This window comes from Tachypleus tridentatus, chromosome 11, assembly GCF_004210375.1.
Source record: "Tachypleus tridentatus isolate NWPU-2018 chromosome 11, ASM421037v1, whole genome shotgun sequence".
NCBI classification, from domain to species: Eukaryota; Metazoa; Arthropoda; class Merostomata; order Xiphosura; family Limulidae; genus Tachypleus; species Tachypleus tridentatus.
In genome coordinates, this window is record NC_134835.1 from 84,694,298 (window position 1) to 84,709,998 (window position 15,701).

The following is a 15,701-nucleotide window of genomic DNA, read 5'->3' on the forward strand; positions in this document are numbered from 1 at the left end:
TAAATGAGCTTAATTGTCTGAAAAGCAAAGAGAAGATTGTGATTTAGTCGAAGAGATGACTGTTCTCATAATGAAATAAGTTTAAACTAGTTCAGCGAGAGTAAACTACACACAATTTATTTTTGTAATCATTTACCGACACTGAGATTTATGTAACTTCAAATTTAAATAATTTTATGAAGGCCTGCCTTAGTAATTAGGAGAAATATAATTATTTGCTACATTCGCCCTTTGCAAATAAAGTTCTTGAATTTACTTTTCTTTGAAATGAAAGATGAGATTGGATGTTGAAAACTCATTATATTGTTAGAAAGCTTAATACAGAATGTAATCTCTTTAACTTTTCTAAACTGTTTCTGCATGAGTACATACAATTTTGATATTATTTTTTCTGTGAACCAAAAATGTACACTATTTTAAGATTTTTATAAGTTAAGCATAAACCCACATATAAGTCAAATTCGCTCAAATAATCTTTAATAAGTGGTTTCTTTATTTCTCAGAGCATAAACAACAGCATACAGACTCAATATTAATAGGATGATAATGAAATGACTATTTATTAGGCCTTATCGATGATACTAAATGCATCTAGATACTTTTAAAAGAAAAATACGAGGAATAGATGAAAATGGAGACAACTTAAAACGTTTGAAATTCAATATATTTTTTGTAGAATTAAAAAACAAGTGACGTTTCTCACAATAATTAATTAGAAAATGGCATTTGGGTTGCGGAATTTAAATCAAAAGATATTCATTTATAGAAGGCATATTTAAGCTGTTGGAATAAGCTATGAAAATGGGCAAGATGGCGTGCGTTCGGCAATGATGATAACATGTGTATTGCGACAAAATGACCTAAAATGATACCAGTACCATATTGTTAAACGTCTATCAAATATCTTCTATTTCTTTCAAAATGGTAAGAAATGATATGCTATGTACACTTAACACTGTCTTCAAGCGCCTTTTAATTTTACATACACATTAGGTTCTTATATCTAAAACTAAACTTACATTCAAGTTAGCATACACATAATTCATATTCACTTTATTATCTTTACCACAATGGATTTCTGAAAGGAAAATACATCTCGAAATACTTTTTACTGCTCGTATCAAAACTTTTTTCAACAGAAGCTAATTAAAAACACTCTATATCTAATACTGTATGGATTGCTTAAACACGAATGAATCTACAAACACTAAATATTTTTATTAAAAAGAAATCAAATTTCATTTGAAGGGAATTTGAATTCTGTTGGTAAAGAAATAAGTTTGATTTTTTCACGTTACATGGTATCCATTAAACAAGCATGAGTGTGCATGTTAGAAAATACAAAAAGACTTGTGATCGAAAACAGTTATATTTCTGGTTATATTTACTATCCAAATCTTACTGTTGAACAAATCATTTGATGCACATTATCACAAAAGAGTAATGATAAATTTAATTTCCTTATACATTTTAAGATATATCAGGAATTATTAAAATGCTAATAATAAACGGAAGAAAAGTAATGATGTCTATGTTAGGATAAAAAAAATTGAAATGCCTTGTTTGTTTGTTTTTGTGAACAAAACTGCACAAAGGGCTATTTGTGCTCTACCAACTCGCATATCGAAACGTAGTTTATAACAGTAAAGTTCACACACATACCACTGAGCTAGTGAGCATTTTCAAAAGCAATAAAAATACAAATTAACAAAATAATAGAACAAAATTAAATTATGCGCAATCTTGTGAAAATTTTAAAAAAGTATATTAAAGTGTTATATCTCACAACACACAACTACAAATGATATGAAATATACGTTTTGTTCAATTTATCAAATGAAGTTAAAGTTAGCTCACTCTTATGTATGACAATATTGACACCAAAGAAAAGTGTGTAAACAAATGGCTCTGGTAATGATTACCAAAAATAGAAACAACAACAAAAATAAATTGAAATTTCGAGTCAACAAGATATTGTTGCATTTACCAAAAAATATGGGTTTAATGGAATTATAAAGCAATTTCAGAACAAAAACAAGAAATAAGAAAACATTCAAGTAAGTTTAGGATTGAGCAAACTAAAGCACAGTGGCGTAAAAAACATCACTGTTCAAGATGTACACGAACACTGATTGGTAACAATACTTTTTTTTATGGCTTGAACAAATTCATTGAATGATCTCACTTTTGGAATATTTTGCAATTTATCAATTATGATATTATAAACATCTTAAATAATTATAATAATAGTTCATCGGCAGACTTTATTTGTACATTGTTGCTAAAATTTTTATTCTGCAATGTCTAAAAAAGAATTATATTTGTTGTGGTATTTTAAGCACTCATTTAAACGTGTTCTGCCAAATGTTCACATAATAAATAGTGTTTTAGATAGTACTGCAAGATAGGTATGAGTCTTTCAAGCTCCTTTAATGTTTATAGTAAAAGAAACATCGAAACACTACTGTTCGATTTTGGATAAATTATCTACAATGTATTTGTAAAGACTGATATTAAAGTCTTTGCAATAGTCATTACTTGTAGATACTTTCCAGTAATAATTACTGTTTCCATTGCTAAACTGGACATTCTGCTAAATCTCATTTTTATTTATTGGTTCTTAATACATCGTTTCATGTTCTATGTTTTTGTACAAAATTCGTCTCCTTTCGTTAGTAAAACAATTTGATGTGACAGTCAGAGTTCAAGAAGCTTTCAACATAAACGTTGTTTAATAAAAACCGTAAACATTTTATTACTCTTACCATAATTTTAAAAATAATCTATTCATATTAATCATTTATCATATATTTAAGCACACGTTGTAGAACAAACACATTTTAGTCTGTTGTGAACACACACTTGATTATATATAGGATTCTGAAAAGGGAAGTTATGATAATGATTAAATTATAATTTATCAAAAACAAGACAAAAAAATTCAAATATCTTAAAAATCTGGAATATTAAACATTAATACTGTGCAGAGTAATACAATAATTTCATAGTTTTAAAATATACAGTCATGGTCCTAAAGTGAAAACTAAATCAATTTGTTTTACTTTTATGATTGTAGATTTGTTTCTTTTACCTTATTATTAATATTGGCATAATGCATGTTTCTAACAAGAAATATATAAGTTTGGATTGAAGTAAATATTTCATAGTATCATTACATATTGATATCGTGTGAATTTGTATGAGAATATTGATATGGTAATGTTTCTATGATAGGTTTGAACTTGACTGAGTTGTTTATGAATGTCTTTGAACGCGCATATACTTTTTTGTTAAAGCGCGCTTGGCTATATGCCTATAGTAAATAACTAAGTAGCAAAAAGTATATAATGTTATAAACTCTCTGACGTTTTAGAATAATTTTTTAACTAAGCTAATTTTTTTAGAAATAAAATACACTAAATATAAATTAACTTATATACACTATGGCTTTCCTTATTTCTTTATCAACAATTTAAATATTTCAAAGTGAAGAACATATTTGCCAGAATAACAGAGTACACCATTAGTACACGGCTATTAAAATAACTTTAAAAATATTCACTGTTTGTACAAGACTCTCACTAATATTGAACTTAATTCAACTAGATGAAATAATATTTCACACAAATAGTTTAAAATGCACATACCCAAAACTTATTTTCGTAAGTAATCTTTATTTTAATTTCCTGAAAAAGTTAGTGTCTAACGTGCTCTCTGATAAAACTAATACACTATCATATTGATCTTTTAAAACTAATTCACTGTGATAAAGTTTACCTTTTATATATTGGTCTTTCAAAATTAATCCATTGTTATAAAGTTTACTTTTTATCTATTAGTTTTTTAAAAGAAATTCACTGTTATAAGCTTATCTTCTGTATTTTGATCTTTTAACAATTTATTCACTTTGAGAAAGTTTACCTTCTATATATTGTCTTTTAAACTAATCCATTGTTATAAAGTTTACCTGGTATATATTGATATTTCAAAACTAATTCATCTCTTTCAAAACTATCTTCTATATATTGGTCTTTCAAAACTAATTCATTATCATAAAGTTTATTAGTGATCATTTAAAACTAATCCATTGCCATAAAATTTACCTTCTATACATCGTTCTTTTGAAGCTCTTCAAACAGTTCTCACAAGAAAAATGAATTGACCCCCTTGATCTCAGGAGAATTGTTTTTATATAAATAAATAGCAAATAAATAAAAGTATATTACAGCATTTTTGTACACTTGACAGAAAATCTAATGTAAACAAAGTTTAGAAATATAATCATGGAATGTTAGGATAGACGTTTGAAATTTCATGTTTTAGAACTTAATTACTCATAGCATTAAATAATCTTTGAAAAGGTAATAAACCTATATTTGAAAACTATATAATAACTTTTTGAAATGTTTAGATTTTACTGAAAATTTTCTAGTTAAATGGTGAGGAAAACTCACCAAGCTTGAACAGCTGTTGTATAGAGAAATAAAAAGATGATTTATTTCTCTCTTGTTTTGCTATTCTGTGCAAGTGAGCTCTACAAATGGGAGCTCTATGAGCAAATGATATGGTAAGAAAAGCGACTGAACACAGCCGTGGATAATCCATCATACTAGAAATCCAAAAACGACGTTACAATTCTAAAGGATTAATTTCAAAATATTTCATTCAATGTTAAAAATCATCACATTGTTTATCAACTATAGGGCTTGGTAGCCATAAAATAATTAGAATTTTCAAAATGATTAGTACAATAAAAATGATTACATATTAAAGCAAAGAAATTGCTAAATCAACTACTAGGTAATCTGTGTCCTACTTTCTTAAGCATAGGGGTAGAATATCTATTTTGTAATAAGTCATTATTTATGTATGTGTGTGTGTATATATATATATATTATTTATATCCAAGCCCTATTTCTAAGGCCTTCTGTCCTTATAAGAAAAAATTACAGTCCACATCACGGACCGTAACACCATTGATTGGAAGGAGAAGATAGAAGAAGATCACATGATTTCATCTCCTTACTGGAGTTTTTCCTTCTCCTCATCCTTGGCAACTAGAAAAAAGAAAATTGTGAAAAAAAAACTGTATTTTATTCATTATATAATTATTGAAAACTAATATTTTTAAGTTTTAGTTCTGGTGCAACAAATCATACTCTGTATATTTTAACTTGCTTTACTATTGTAAAACACAACTGTTTAAAGTTATTAGGATATTTCAAAACAACCATTTGTAGTGTAGAGAGGCCACTTTATCCTGACTGAAAACAGCGACGTGCTTTTGAAAAACAACAATAAATAAATGAATAATGTATATCAGAATGAATTCTTCACGTTGAATCATTTCTACTCATTCATTCTAGTAACAAGAAAACTTCATTTGTACGAGTGATTATTTGAAATTATATGTGCAAATGTGTGATAAGTTCAAACATAAATATTTATTGCTTTCTGTTTTATTAAAAATACAGTTTGAAAAGTGGACAGAAATATATCTCTTGCTTTTGAAGAAATTACTCATAATACTTCTTTTTGGATGGTTGATATTCGTATTCCGGCATGGCAAGGCAGTTAAGGACACGCAACTCGCAACCTCATGGTCACAGGTTTGAATCCTTATCCCACCAAAGATGTTCGCCCTTTCAATCGTGGGAGTTAAAATGTCATGGTTAATCACATTATTCGTTGGTGAAAGAGCAGCCCAAGAATTAGTGGTTGATATTTTACTGTTAAATTAGCGACGGCTGACACAGATAGCCCTCTTGTAGATTTGCACGAAATTAATAAACAATAACCATAAAACAAATAATTCATTTTTTTTTGTGTGAAAAGGATTATTTGTTTTCAGGAACTCTCAGTAATCTACCTGAACTTTAAATGAGCTAGATATTTTTAATTTTGAGCTTAAAGACGACAAAAAAGGCAGCTAAGTCAATAGCACACACCGCCAATTCTTAGGCTACTTTTGTAAAAACAGAAAAACGAGATTTAGCTCTTGTTCTTATAATGCACCAACGATCCCTAGATTATTATTATTTTTTTTTGCAATAAGAAAGGCGAACGATTGAAACAAGAAGTAATGTTTATTTTTTTGTAATTAAAAAGCTTATAGCATTGAGATATTATAAGAAGCTTCATTATTTACATAGAATTGCAATTTTCTTTGAGTAAAAAGGACAATTTATGACTTTCCCAATTAAATAATAAAGATTACTAGTAAATTCCATTGAAGGTAATGTTAATACTTCTAGGCTATTTGTTTTTAAACCTGTTATTCGAATATATAAAGATACCTTGTTTATATATGTATATTAATCTTCTTTTTTGCACATAAGCCTATATTTAACAATATTTACAGTTATCTAGTCATACACGAATTAAGACTAATGATATTCAGTGAAATTCGACATTAAACTTAAACTAATGTAAAAACAACGAACCAAAAGAACGAAATAGGTCCAAAGGGTTTAAATAATTAAAAATCGAGATTCTCAAGAGGGTTCGGTTTGTTCGGAATTTAGCACAAAGCTACACGAGGGCTATCTGCGTCAGCCTTCCCTAATTTAACAGAAAAGGGCTAGAGGTTAGGCATCTAGTCATCACAACCTACCGCTATCTCTTGGACCACTCCTTCACCAACGAATAATAGGATTCACCATCTCATTATATTACCCCAAGCCTGAAGGATCTAGCATATTTGGTGGGAGAGGAATTCGAGCACACGATCCTCAGATTGCGCGTCGAACACCATAACCAATTGACAATATATAAACCATCCAAAATTAAATAATGTGAAAAGACTTGATCGAAAAAACTAATCTTTCACAATTGTAATGCCTCTTTATAGAAACTTGTATAATAATTTGTCACACCATCCCCTTTTTTATTACGAAAAAAGTTTTTAGTATAACACAGACTGGATTATTAACTTGGGGATATAATTAGTTTTATCATTTCATTGTCATTATGATATAAAACTATTCAGTTTAAAAAGTTATCTGATTCAGTATTAATTAGTAGGTATCGAAATGCATTAGTGCATAAGTACTCAAGTATTTTTCATATTAATTGAGAAGTTTGATGTGATAATGATATTTGTCTTAGCTAGTGTTTGTTTGGATGTTTATAATTAAGCACAAAGCTACACAATGGCTTATTTGTACTCTGTTCATCACGGGTATCGAAACCCGTTTTATGGCGTTGTAAGTGTGCAGACATATCGCTGCGCCAATAGGGGGCTTCTTAGCTAGTGACCCACGTAAACTATAAGTGATCACGAAGTAATAATGAAAAGTGTTAATCTAAGAAGCTCTTTTACTTATTAACCAATTTTAATTAGAAACGATATTAAACACATCTAAACAATTCAATTGCATTAACAATATATATTTCATTTTCAACTTGGTTATTTTAATCAGTATTTAATTATTTATCGTAAAAAGTGATATTCCATATCTAGCTAAAACACTACAGTCGGTTGGTACTTATTGAAATTCAAACACAAAAAATTCTTTACATTGTGGCTTATTTTCTAAGTTACAAAATTTATTCCATACAAAATATATTAAACATCATATAATGCCATAGAAAGCGGCCCGTCACGGCCAGGTGGTTAAGGCACTCGACTTGTAATCTGAGAGTCGTAGGTTTGAATCCCCGTCACACCAAACTTGCTCGCCCTTTCAGCCATGGGGGCGTTATAACGTGAGGGTAAATCCCACTATTTGTTGGTAAAAGAGTAGCCCAAGAGTTGGCGGTGGTGGCGATGACTAGCTGCCTTCCCTCTAATCTTCAATGTTCTACTGTATGTTTGCATTAATAAAGATTTTCTGTTGTACTGAGCAATTAGAAAAATTAAGGAAGTAATTTCTTGAAAGAGGTTCATCAAAGAATTTTCGTGAACATCCGCGCATAGCTGTCCACAATTTTAAACTGATGCATTAGAAGGAAGGCTGAAAAGTGGGATTTTACCTCAGCTATTGTAGGACTCAAGATTTCAAAGTACGGAGTACGTTTGTTGAGGGCAACTGGAGAAAAACTATAAGACATCAGATTTATAATCCTGGCATCCTCACAAACAGGACACAATCCCTCTATGAAGATGAACATTAGACTTTAAAGTTACTAGATCTTCTAAGTTTCTTGTAATCTTTATATTAGAGCTACTCTTTATAAATTGCATGCAGTTATCGAGTAAGCTATTTATAGCACGAGTAAATACACGAACATAAATTTGAGCGTGGCACTCGGTACAGCAACGTTAATATATATCGACTTTAAATACCTTTAGCAATCTTTTAATCTTACAAGCTGATAATTTTACACGCTTCAGAACTGCAAATGATTTAATGTCAGTAAATCAGGGTTATTACATGTGTCTTAAGTGTAAAGGTTTTAAAACAAGGACAATTTCAGTAAAATGTGTTTTGAATTAAAAATCAAAACTTATTATCACTTTCTTATAGTTAAAAATATTCTTATTAAACAATATTTATCAATTTTCTAGAATACATCCAAACGATACCTCCGAACTCTTACCTAGAATTTTAATAAAATATAGAATTGGCCTCAGTATTAATATGGTCTGTTGGAGTCTTTTGGGCGCTTTAACTGAACCTTGAGTCGCTTCATTCCAATTTGGAAACCATTCATGGCCTGGATAGCTGTCTGGGCGCTTGTTGGATTATCAAAACTCACAAATCCTAAAAATAAAATATATGGCAATTTTATTCGTTTCTTGCTATGGATTTTCATGTTAAAAGTTGCTATATTAAATGACGAAATAATTAATACAGCTTGGAAAGGAATAGTGTACAGTAGCCACTTACTTAATAATAATAACATTTCTAGGAAGATATTGACTTTTCATTATTCCAATAAACAAAATAAAATAAAATATTAGTAATAACGGCTAAAGAGGGCAGGATTTTGAAAAAAAAGATATACACATATATATATAAGGTATCTAAGCTTTTGTAAATACACATATAAGTATTATGACTGTTTCTTTGTGGTTATATTTAAAGCAGTTTCGAAGGTATAAAAATACATTTGATCGAAAACAGCGATAGGCTGTTCAACAATAAGTTTCGTATTTGGAAGAAACTCACCAAAGCATTTGCTTTGATTAGTTGCACGATCAATGAAAACTTTAGCACTGATGACATTTCCAAAAGGCAAGAACATCTGCATGAGTTCAGCATCGCCGAATTCCTGCGGTAAGTGGTAGATGAAAAGATTGCAGCCTTCTGGGCCTGAGAAGTGAACAAAGATGAGATCCTAAGAAGTATTAAACAGTATAAAATTTGAAGCTAATCTAATTTAAAGAGGACTGACAATATTTTGCACGGATTTGTTTTTTAATTTTGCGCGAAGCTACGTGAGGGCTCTCTGTGCCAGCCATCAACACCTAATATCAACTATTTTTACCCATTAACTAGTAGGATTGATCGTCATATTATAACATTTTCACGGTTAAAAGAGCAAATATTTTGGTGGGATCCGAACCCGCATCCCTCACCTGAGGAGTCGAACGTTCTAACCATAATTGATCATAACGAGAATTATAATCTAAAAAAAATCCATTAATTTTACAGATTTTATAAAGATAAACTTCTATACTGAATTTTAAAGAAAAATTAACTTAAGTAACATAATTTTTATCGTTGGTTTTTACTTTATTGTTTTGTGAAACTAGAATGTTATGGAAAAAAAACTGGTATTTTCTGACAATTCGTATATGCCATCAGGAAGTTTGTTTTTCCAATGTAACTCGTGTTTTTTACACAGTCAATTTCTTAAAGGTCTTAGAAATCTGAAGTGCTAAGTCGTCCATTATAGTGTAATTGCTTTTTAATATACTTTAGTCATTTTATTTCTTATGAACGTTCTGTCATTTAAAGTGGACTATTTTTATATGTGGTTTAAGAATATAAAATACCTTAAATATGTATTGCTCACTTAATTAATCGGTTTTCTGCTTAGAAAATGTGATAATAAGTAATAATAAAAGTTACTTTTTTAGTAATTTACATATTGTTGAACATTTTATTTAATATATTAATTTTGCAGTATCTGGGGTTTTAGTTTTTCTTACATATAGATGTTTCTTAGTTCCAATAAAAGTTCTTGTTAAATTTCTTGAAGTCATCTGTTGCATTCCTTAGGATCAATAGGATTTTTAAATAAATTACAGTAAATAGGCCAATAGTCATAAATAGTAAAACACGTTTGTATTAAAAGCGAAATAAATATAATATTGTAATTTTCTCAATGTTCTTCAGAACTTAGAAGAGAAATAACGACTACAAATGAACGTTTATGTACAAGAGTATAATCTTTTTATAAAGAAACGTTTCTGAAAACGATGAATATTGTGAAACAAATCTCATTATAATGAATCTTGTGATGTATACATCCAAAACTCTGATCTCGGAAACTACTGGACCGATCATCACCAATCATAACTGGGTAATATTTTTATAACTAGGTAGCATTCTTATAGCCGAGCAATAAATAAAGCAATTTAAATTTCCATAAAAATGATATGTTTCAGGTTTAACCAACAAAAATTACAAAAAGGAGTAATTTCAAATATGAAACAATAACAATAAAAGACTTCAAAAATATTTGTTTTTCTTTAATAAAGATTTCTCTCATAGGTGTTGCAACAGAAAAGCAAGGCATTTTCATTGATAACAGGGTCTACAAAGAAATACTTCAATAAAAGCTACTTTGTGATGTATTGCCGAGTTAATAGCTCATTTCTAAACTAAAATTTCAATAAATTCTTTTCTCATGGATAGTAAACATTATTAAATGTTAAGTATGTTGTACAATTTGCGGCCAATTCCAGGAAAGGCCATAGGCCCAGTAGTCTTCTACAGTAACTAGCAGCCAGACCTGCCCGTAGGGCGGGTACTTCTGGAAGTGTTAACAATATTATAAATTTATAAACTAAATAGTATGATAACGTTTATATTTAAAGTATTATATAAGACCTTGACATTGACGAGTAGCTAGATCTTGAAGTTTATGGTTTAAATAGTTAGTGATCTTCTTCATGTTTGTATTTCAGTTTCTCTCAAACCGTAAGGATGGCTGGGACATACTTGGAAATAAACTGATCTACCTTTATCTGAAAATACACTACAGTATGTAATAGCAAAAAAGTAGATTGTTATTTAATTCTTAGTAACTTAATAATTTTTATTTTCTATACTTACCTTCCCTTTGAGACTGAGGGATAATTGATGGCTGCTGGGTCATAGCTTGAGGAAACTGACCATACGCTGCAGGAAATGCGGCTGAAAATTTTAAAATATCCAGTTGTGATTTAACCTTGTCAATTGTAAATTAGTCAAAAATTGGTTTTGCTACCTGGAATGACGAAAGTCTATCTAAAACATTAAGTGGTATGCAGATGAATTCTGGGTTTGTGATGGGCAAAACCGGATCTGAAGTGCACGCATCTCTGACTAGAAATCTGCAATGAACCAGTTAAGCAGTATGTGCAAAAAATCACCCGTTTTATACTTTGAGTTTTATCGTGAATATTAGACCTAGCGACTCCACGCTGATTCACCAACTTTTGGAATTTAATCCTCTAACTTTAAATCTAATTATCCATTTTGCGACGAAAATATCACAAAATACTATTTTAATTCTTTATAAAATATTCTTATAGTCTGAAAATATGAAAACCATTACAGCTCTTTAGTTTGGTTAATATTAATTAGTTTTAATTTTAATACGTGTACATGGTTATTTGTTGTACATTCTGCAATAATAAAGCGTGATATAATTCTCATTTATGTTTATACTATATTTACTGATCTACCATGAGAATTTCAATGATAAATATATGTATTACAAGCATTTAAGTTACTCATGAAGGCCTCCAATAATGACAATGATACAATTATTAGTTCAATATTTGAGAGTTATTATGATAAAAAAATATTTCAAAATGAGATAGAAGTTCTTACACAACGATAAAAAAAACAGAAACGATAAATGTAAGCTGTGTAAATCATAAGACAGAAGACAGACATACTAAAGGAATTCTATTCCGCAGTGCGGTTGTCTGAGACCTTAGTTTGATTAGAAGCTATACTTACGCAGTTCGTAAATGAGGTAGAACAGAATGTTAGGAATAAAACTTTGGCTTGATATTTGTCAAGATAATGACACTTCGAAGTGAGAGAAAAATGTATTTTTTGTAAACATTTGACGAAGAAAGTGAAATGTACATAATGCAAATCACCCAGAATGCACTGCAAAATGTATATTTCTATTAATTAAGATTATAAAGTTTCAAATTTTCCTAACCATTTATATGCAAAAACGGCTCCTAACCATATTCTAACTGAAGTAATTACCCGTTAAACACGGGGAAAAGACATAAAAAAACCCTGGAGGGTGACAAGAGGGAGGCAATATGAACGCCAACTTCCCTACGTCACTCCACGAGGAATAGTCAGCATGGATTACGTAATTGTATTTGTGTCAAATGATATGGACGAATACAATGATAATGAAGCATACAGCAATGGCGTACCCAATCACTCAAAATAATAAGTGATACTTAAAGTTATGCTATAAGATAAAAGCTGATACTTAGTAGCAAAAAACAAAAGCTAAACAGAAAATTGAAGTTAAAAGTAAAATTCAACATAAACGAATCAGTTTAATTTGAGTCATGAAGCTGTTTAATTATTTCATCAAACACCATCCCATTTTTTTCTTACACAGTTCATAAGCTGTTAAGAAGTAATTCACGAACTAGAAATTCAGCTGCTAATAAAGTGTTTAGTTGTGAGGATATGAAAAGAAACTAAAAACGTCGATGATTAATATTCATTTTAGCACATGTTTATTTAAGAAAATCTATCACATTTTGAGTAAGATCAATGGTACGCATATAACAGTTAAGAAATATTGTTTTTGAATTTCGCACAAAGCTAATCGAGGGCTATCTGTGCTAGCCGTCCCTAATTTAGCAGTGTAAGACTAGAGGGAAGGCAGCTAGTTATCACCACCCACCGCTAACTTTCAGGCTACTCTTTTACCAACGAATAGTGGGATTGACCGTCACATTATAACGCCCCCATGAAAGGACAAGCATGTTTGGCGCGACGTGGATGCGAACCCGCGCCCCCCAGATTACGAGTCGCACGTCTTAACATGCTTGGCCATGCCGGGTCTGCTAAAAAATATATACATATATATATGTGTATGCAAAAAAATCTGTTACATTTTGAGGTAGATTAATGGAACGCATATAACAGAAAAAATGATATGTATATAGATGTAAAAAAGGACTATCACATTTTGAATAAGATGAACGGCATGCATGTAACAAATAAAAGATACATATATATAGGTGTGTAAAAAAATGTATTATATTTTGTGTAATATCAGAGGCACACATATAATAGATAAAATATATACATATATATATGTCAGATTTTTAGGAAGATTAAAGGAATGCATATAACAGAAAAATGATAAGTATATGTATATATATATATATGTATAGGTAAAGACATCTGTCGCATTTTGTGGAAGATTAACAGGAGAAGGTGCCAAAAAACACAAAATTGTTATGATGTATGATTAGTATATAAAGCTTTAACAGCTGCATAATACCAATATTCTAAACATTCATAGACCTATTATACTTAAAAGTTCGTACAAATCTTTTATCTCACCAAGGTTATTACATAGGAAAGTTCTGTCTGTTTCTTTCATCTTTCTCGGAAGATTCTAAATGTATTATCAGTGTGATTTTAATGGTGTGTTTTCTAATTTTGGAATATGAGAAAAAGACACATTACAAATATTTTGTGGCATAATAGGCGAGAAGAGTTTTGTGCTGCAATGGTTATTCAGGTATGATTTCTTTTCATGATAGTTTCACAACATACTAATTTATTATAAAAGCACTTTTAAAACAGTACATTAATGGAGACAGGAAAATGGTTTTTAATTAATATTATATTGCGATCAGAGCAACTTTTCTATTTAGAGTGAAACTAAAAATCGTTAGAGCTAATTACATATACGTTTATTATTATATTTCTAGTTATTAAGATTATAATGTGTTGTTTCACCAGTTGAGTGTTTTCGCTGTCAACGACATTTTCGACTGTAATCCCAAAACTATTTCACAAGGTGCGACCAGCTTAGAAGATAAAGATTAGTTCTAACTACACATATTAAACTAACAATGCAAAATATTACAATATGCTAATGCTATAAAATAAAGATAAATAACGACATTCGATACACTAAATAGTATAATTAATACTGTTAATCAAAGCAACAATAAATAAATGATATAATATATCATGAAATCTAACTGTCTGTGTGTTTTGATGAAGTTCTTTCACATGTTGTGTGTGCTACAGGGATTGATCTGTAAAAGTGAGATATGTTTGTTAAAATCACTATGTTGATATTACTTATATAGTTTAACTTTAAGTACAAATTATTGAATGTTACTTATAATTTCGTCATGTAGAAAGCACGATGATTTCAATAAAATAATACTTTTTGAAAATATATTATTATTTTTACGAAAGAGTTCACTGTTTATTTGGTTTAATGAAAACGTGAATTCAATGAAATGTTATTCAATTGCCTCTATATTTGTCATATGTCTGAGTTTGCTAAATAAAAAAGCAATGTGAAAGAAGACGAAAGAAACATTCTGCACATAGGAAAATACACACATTACTTATGTACGTAAAAAGTAGCATAAAAATTACAGTAAGGTTTATACTTCATACACAACTAAATAATGGAAAGCAGTATATTCTAAAATATTTTTTCAAAAGCTCGTAAGAAAAGAAGTTAGTTTCAAAATTAGAAAAAAAAAATTGTGTCTATTCAATATCACGAACGAAAACAGACGCGTAAAATAATGATATTAATATGATACTTTAATCAGCATAAGTGAGAAATAGTTAAAATATCTATATTGTTTTGAATAATAAAGAAGATATACCACTCAGAACAATTAGAGGGATATAGGTATTTCCATAGTTTAGTTAATTGTTATAAGTAACAAGTGACAGGTGATTTGTCTAATGAACTGATATGCAAATATTTGCTCTTGGAACCTATATGTGCAAATGTTCATTTCGTGTTACACACTTTACAGTCCAATAAATGATTATAAAACGAATGCTAATTAGGCGTATAATAACCTCGGACCCAAAAGCGGGTCTCACATCGATGTGGTAAGTCAATGAACTTCTGCAGGCGGTATGGTCCATTCGTCCAATAGGGCTACTTCCATTTCATTAACGTTGATTCTAGATGAATCACTTGCTGCCAAACTCCTTACACGGCGTACACGTTCAATGGGATTAAGATTCTCTAAGCAAGTTGGCCAATACGTTCATGTGATTGACACCCTCGTCTTCCAGGATGTTGGTAAAGAGTTAAATAAGGTGTTATCGTTCATTAAAGAAAAAGATAGATCAACCAGAGCTACTTATGACAAAGTTAATGGTTTTAAAACTGTATTCCTATTTTTGTATGATCTATATGGTACGTTTAAAAACACCAAATTACCATAAGCGTATGCATGAAAACCTTGTTGAATTGGATTCTAGCCATTTTTAAATGTGTACAAATTTGTTATCTGGCTACAGTTTGAAAAGTTATACGTTAACTGTCGTTTGGGCCCG

General features: G+C 29.9%; 1 protein-coding gene across 3 annotated transcripts in view; it reads right to left on the bottom strand.

Moving 5' to 3' along the window:
* Positions 1-491: 491 nt before the first annotated feature.
* The window catches only part of LOC143232652 (CUGBP Elav-like family member 4), a 442,146-nt gene continuing 426,936 nt past the window's right edge, over positions 492-15,701 (bottom strand). For all 3 annotated transcript variants that reach the window (XM_076468313.1, XM_076468312.1, XM_076468314.1), the window contains 4 exons: positions 11,229-11,309; positions 9,114-9,257; positions 8,542-8,705; positions 492-5,057 (listed from right to left, as the gene is read on the bottom strand). In XM_076468313.1, the coding sequence (XP_076324428.1) occupies positions 8,578-8,705; positions 9,114-9,257; positions 11,229-11,309 (353 nt within the window). In that variant the 3' untranslated portion in view covers positions 492-5,057; positions 8,542-8,577. The remainder of the gene's footprint in view (positions 5,058-8,541; positions 8,706-9,113; positions 9,258-11,228; positions 11,310-15,701) is intronic.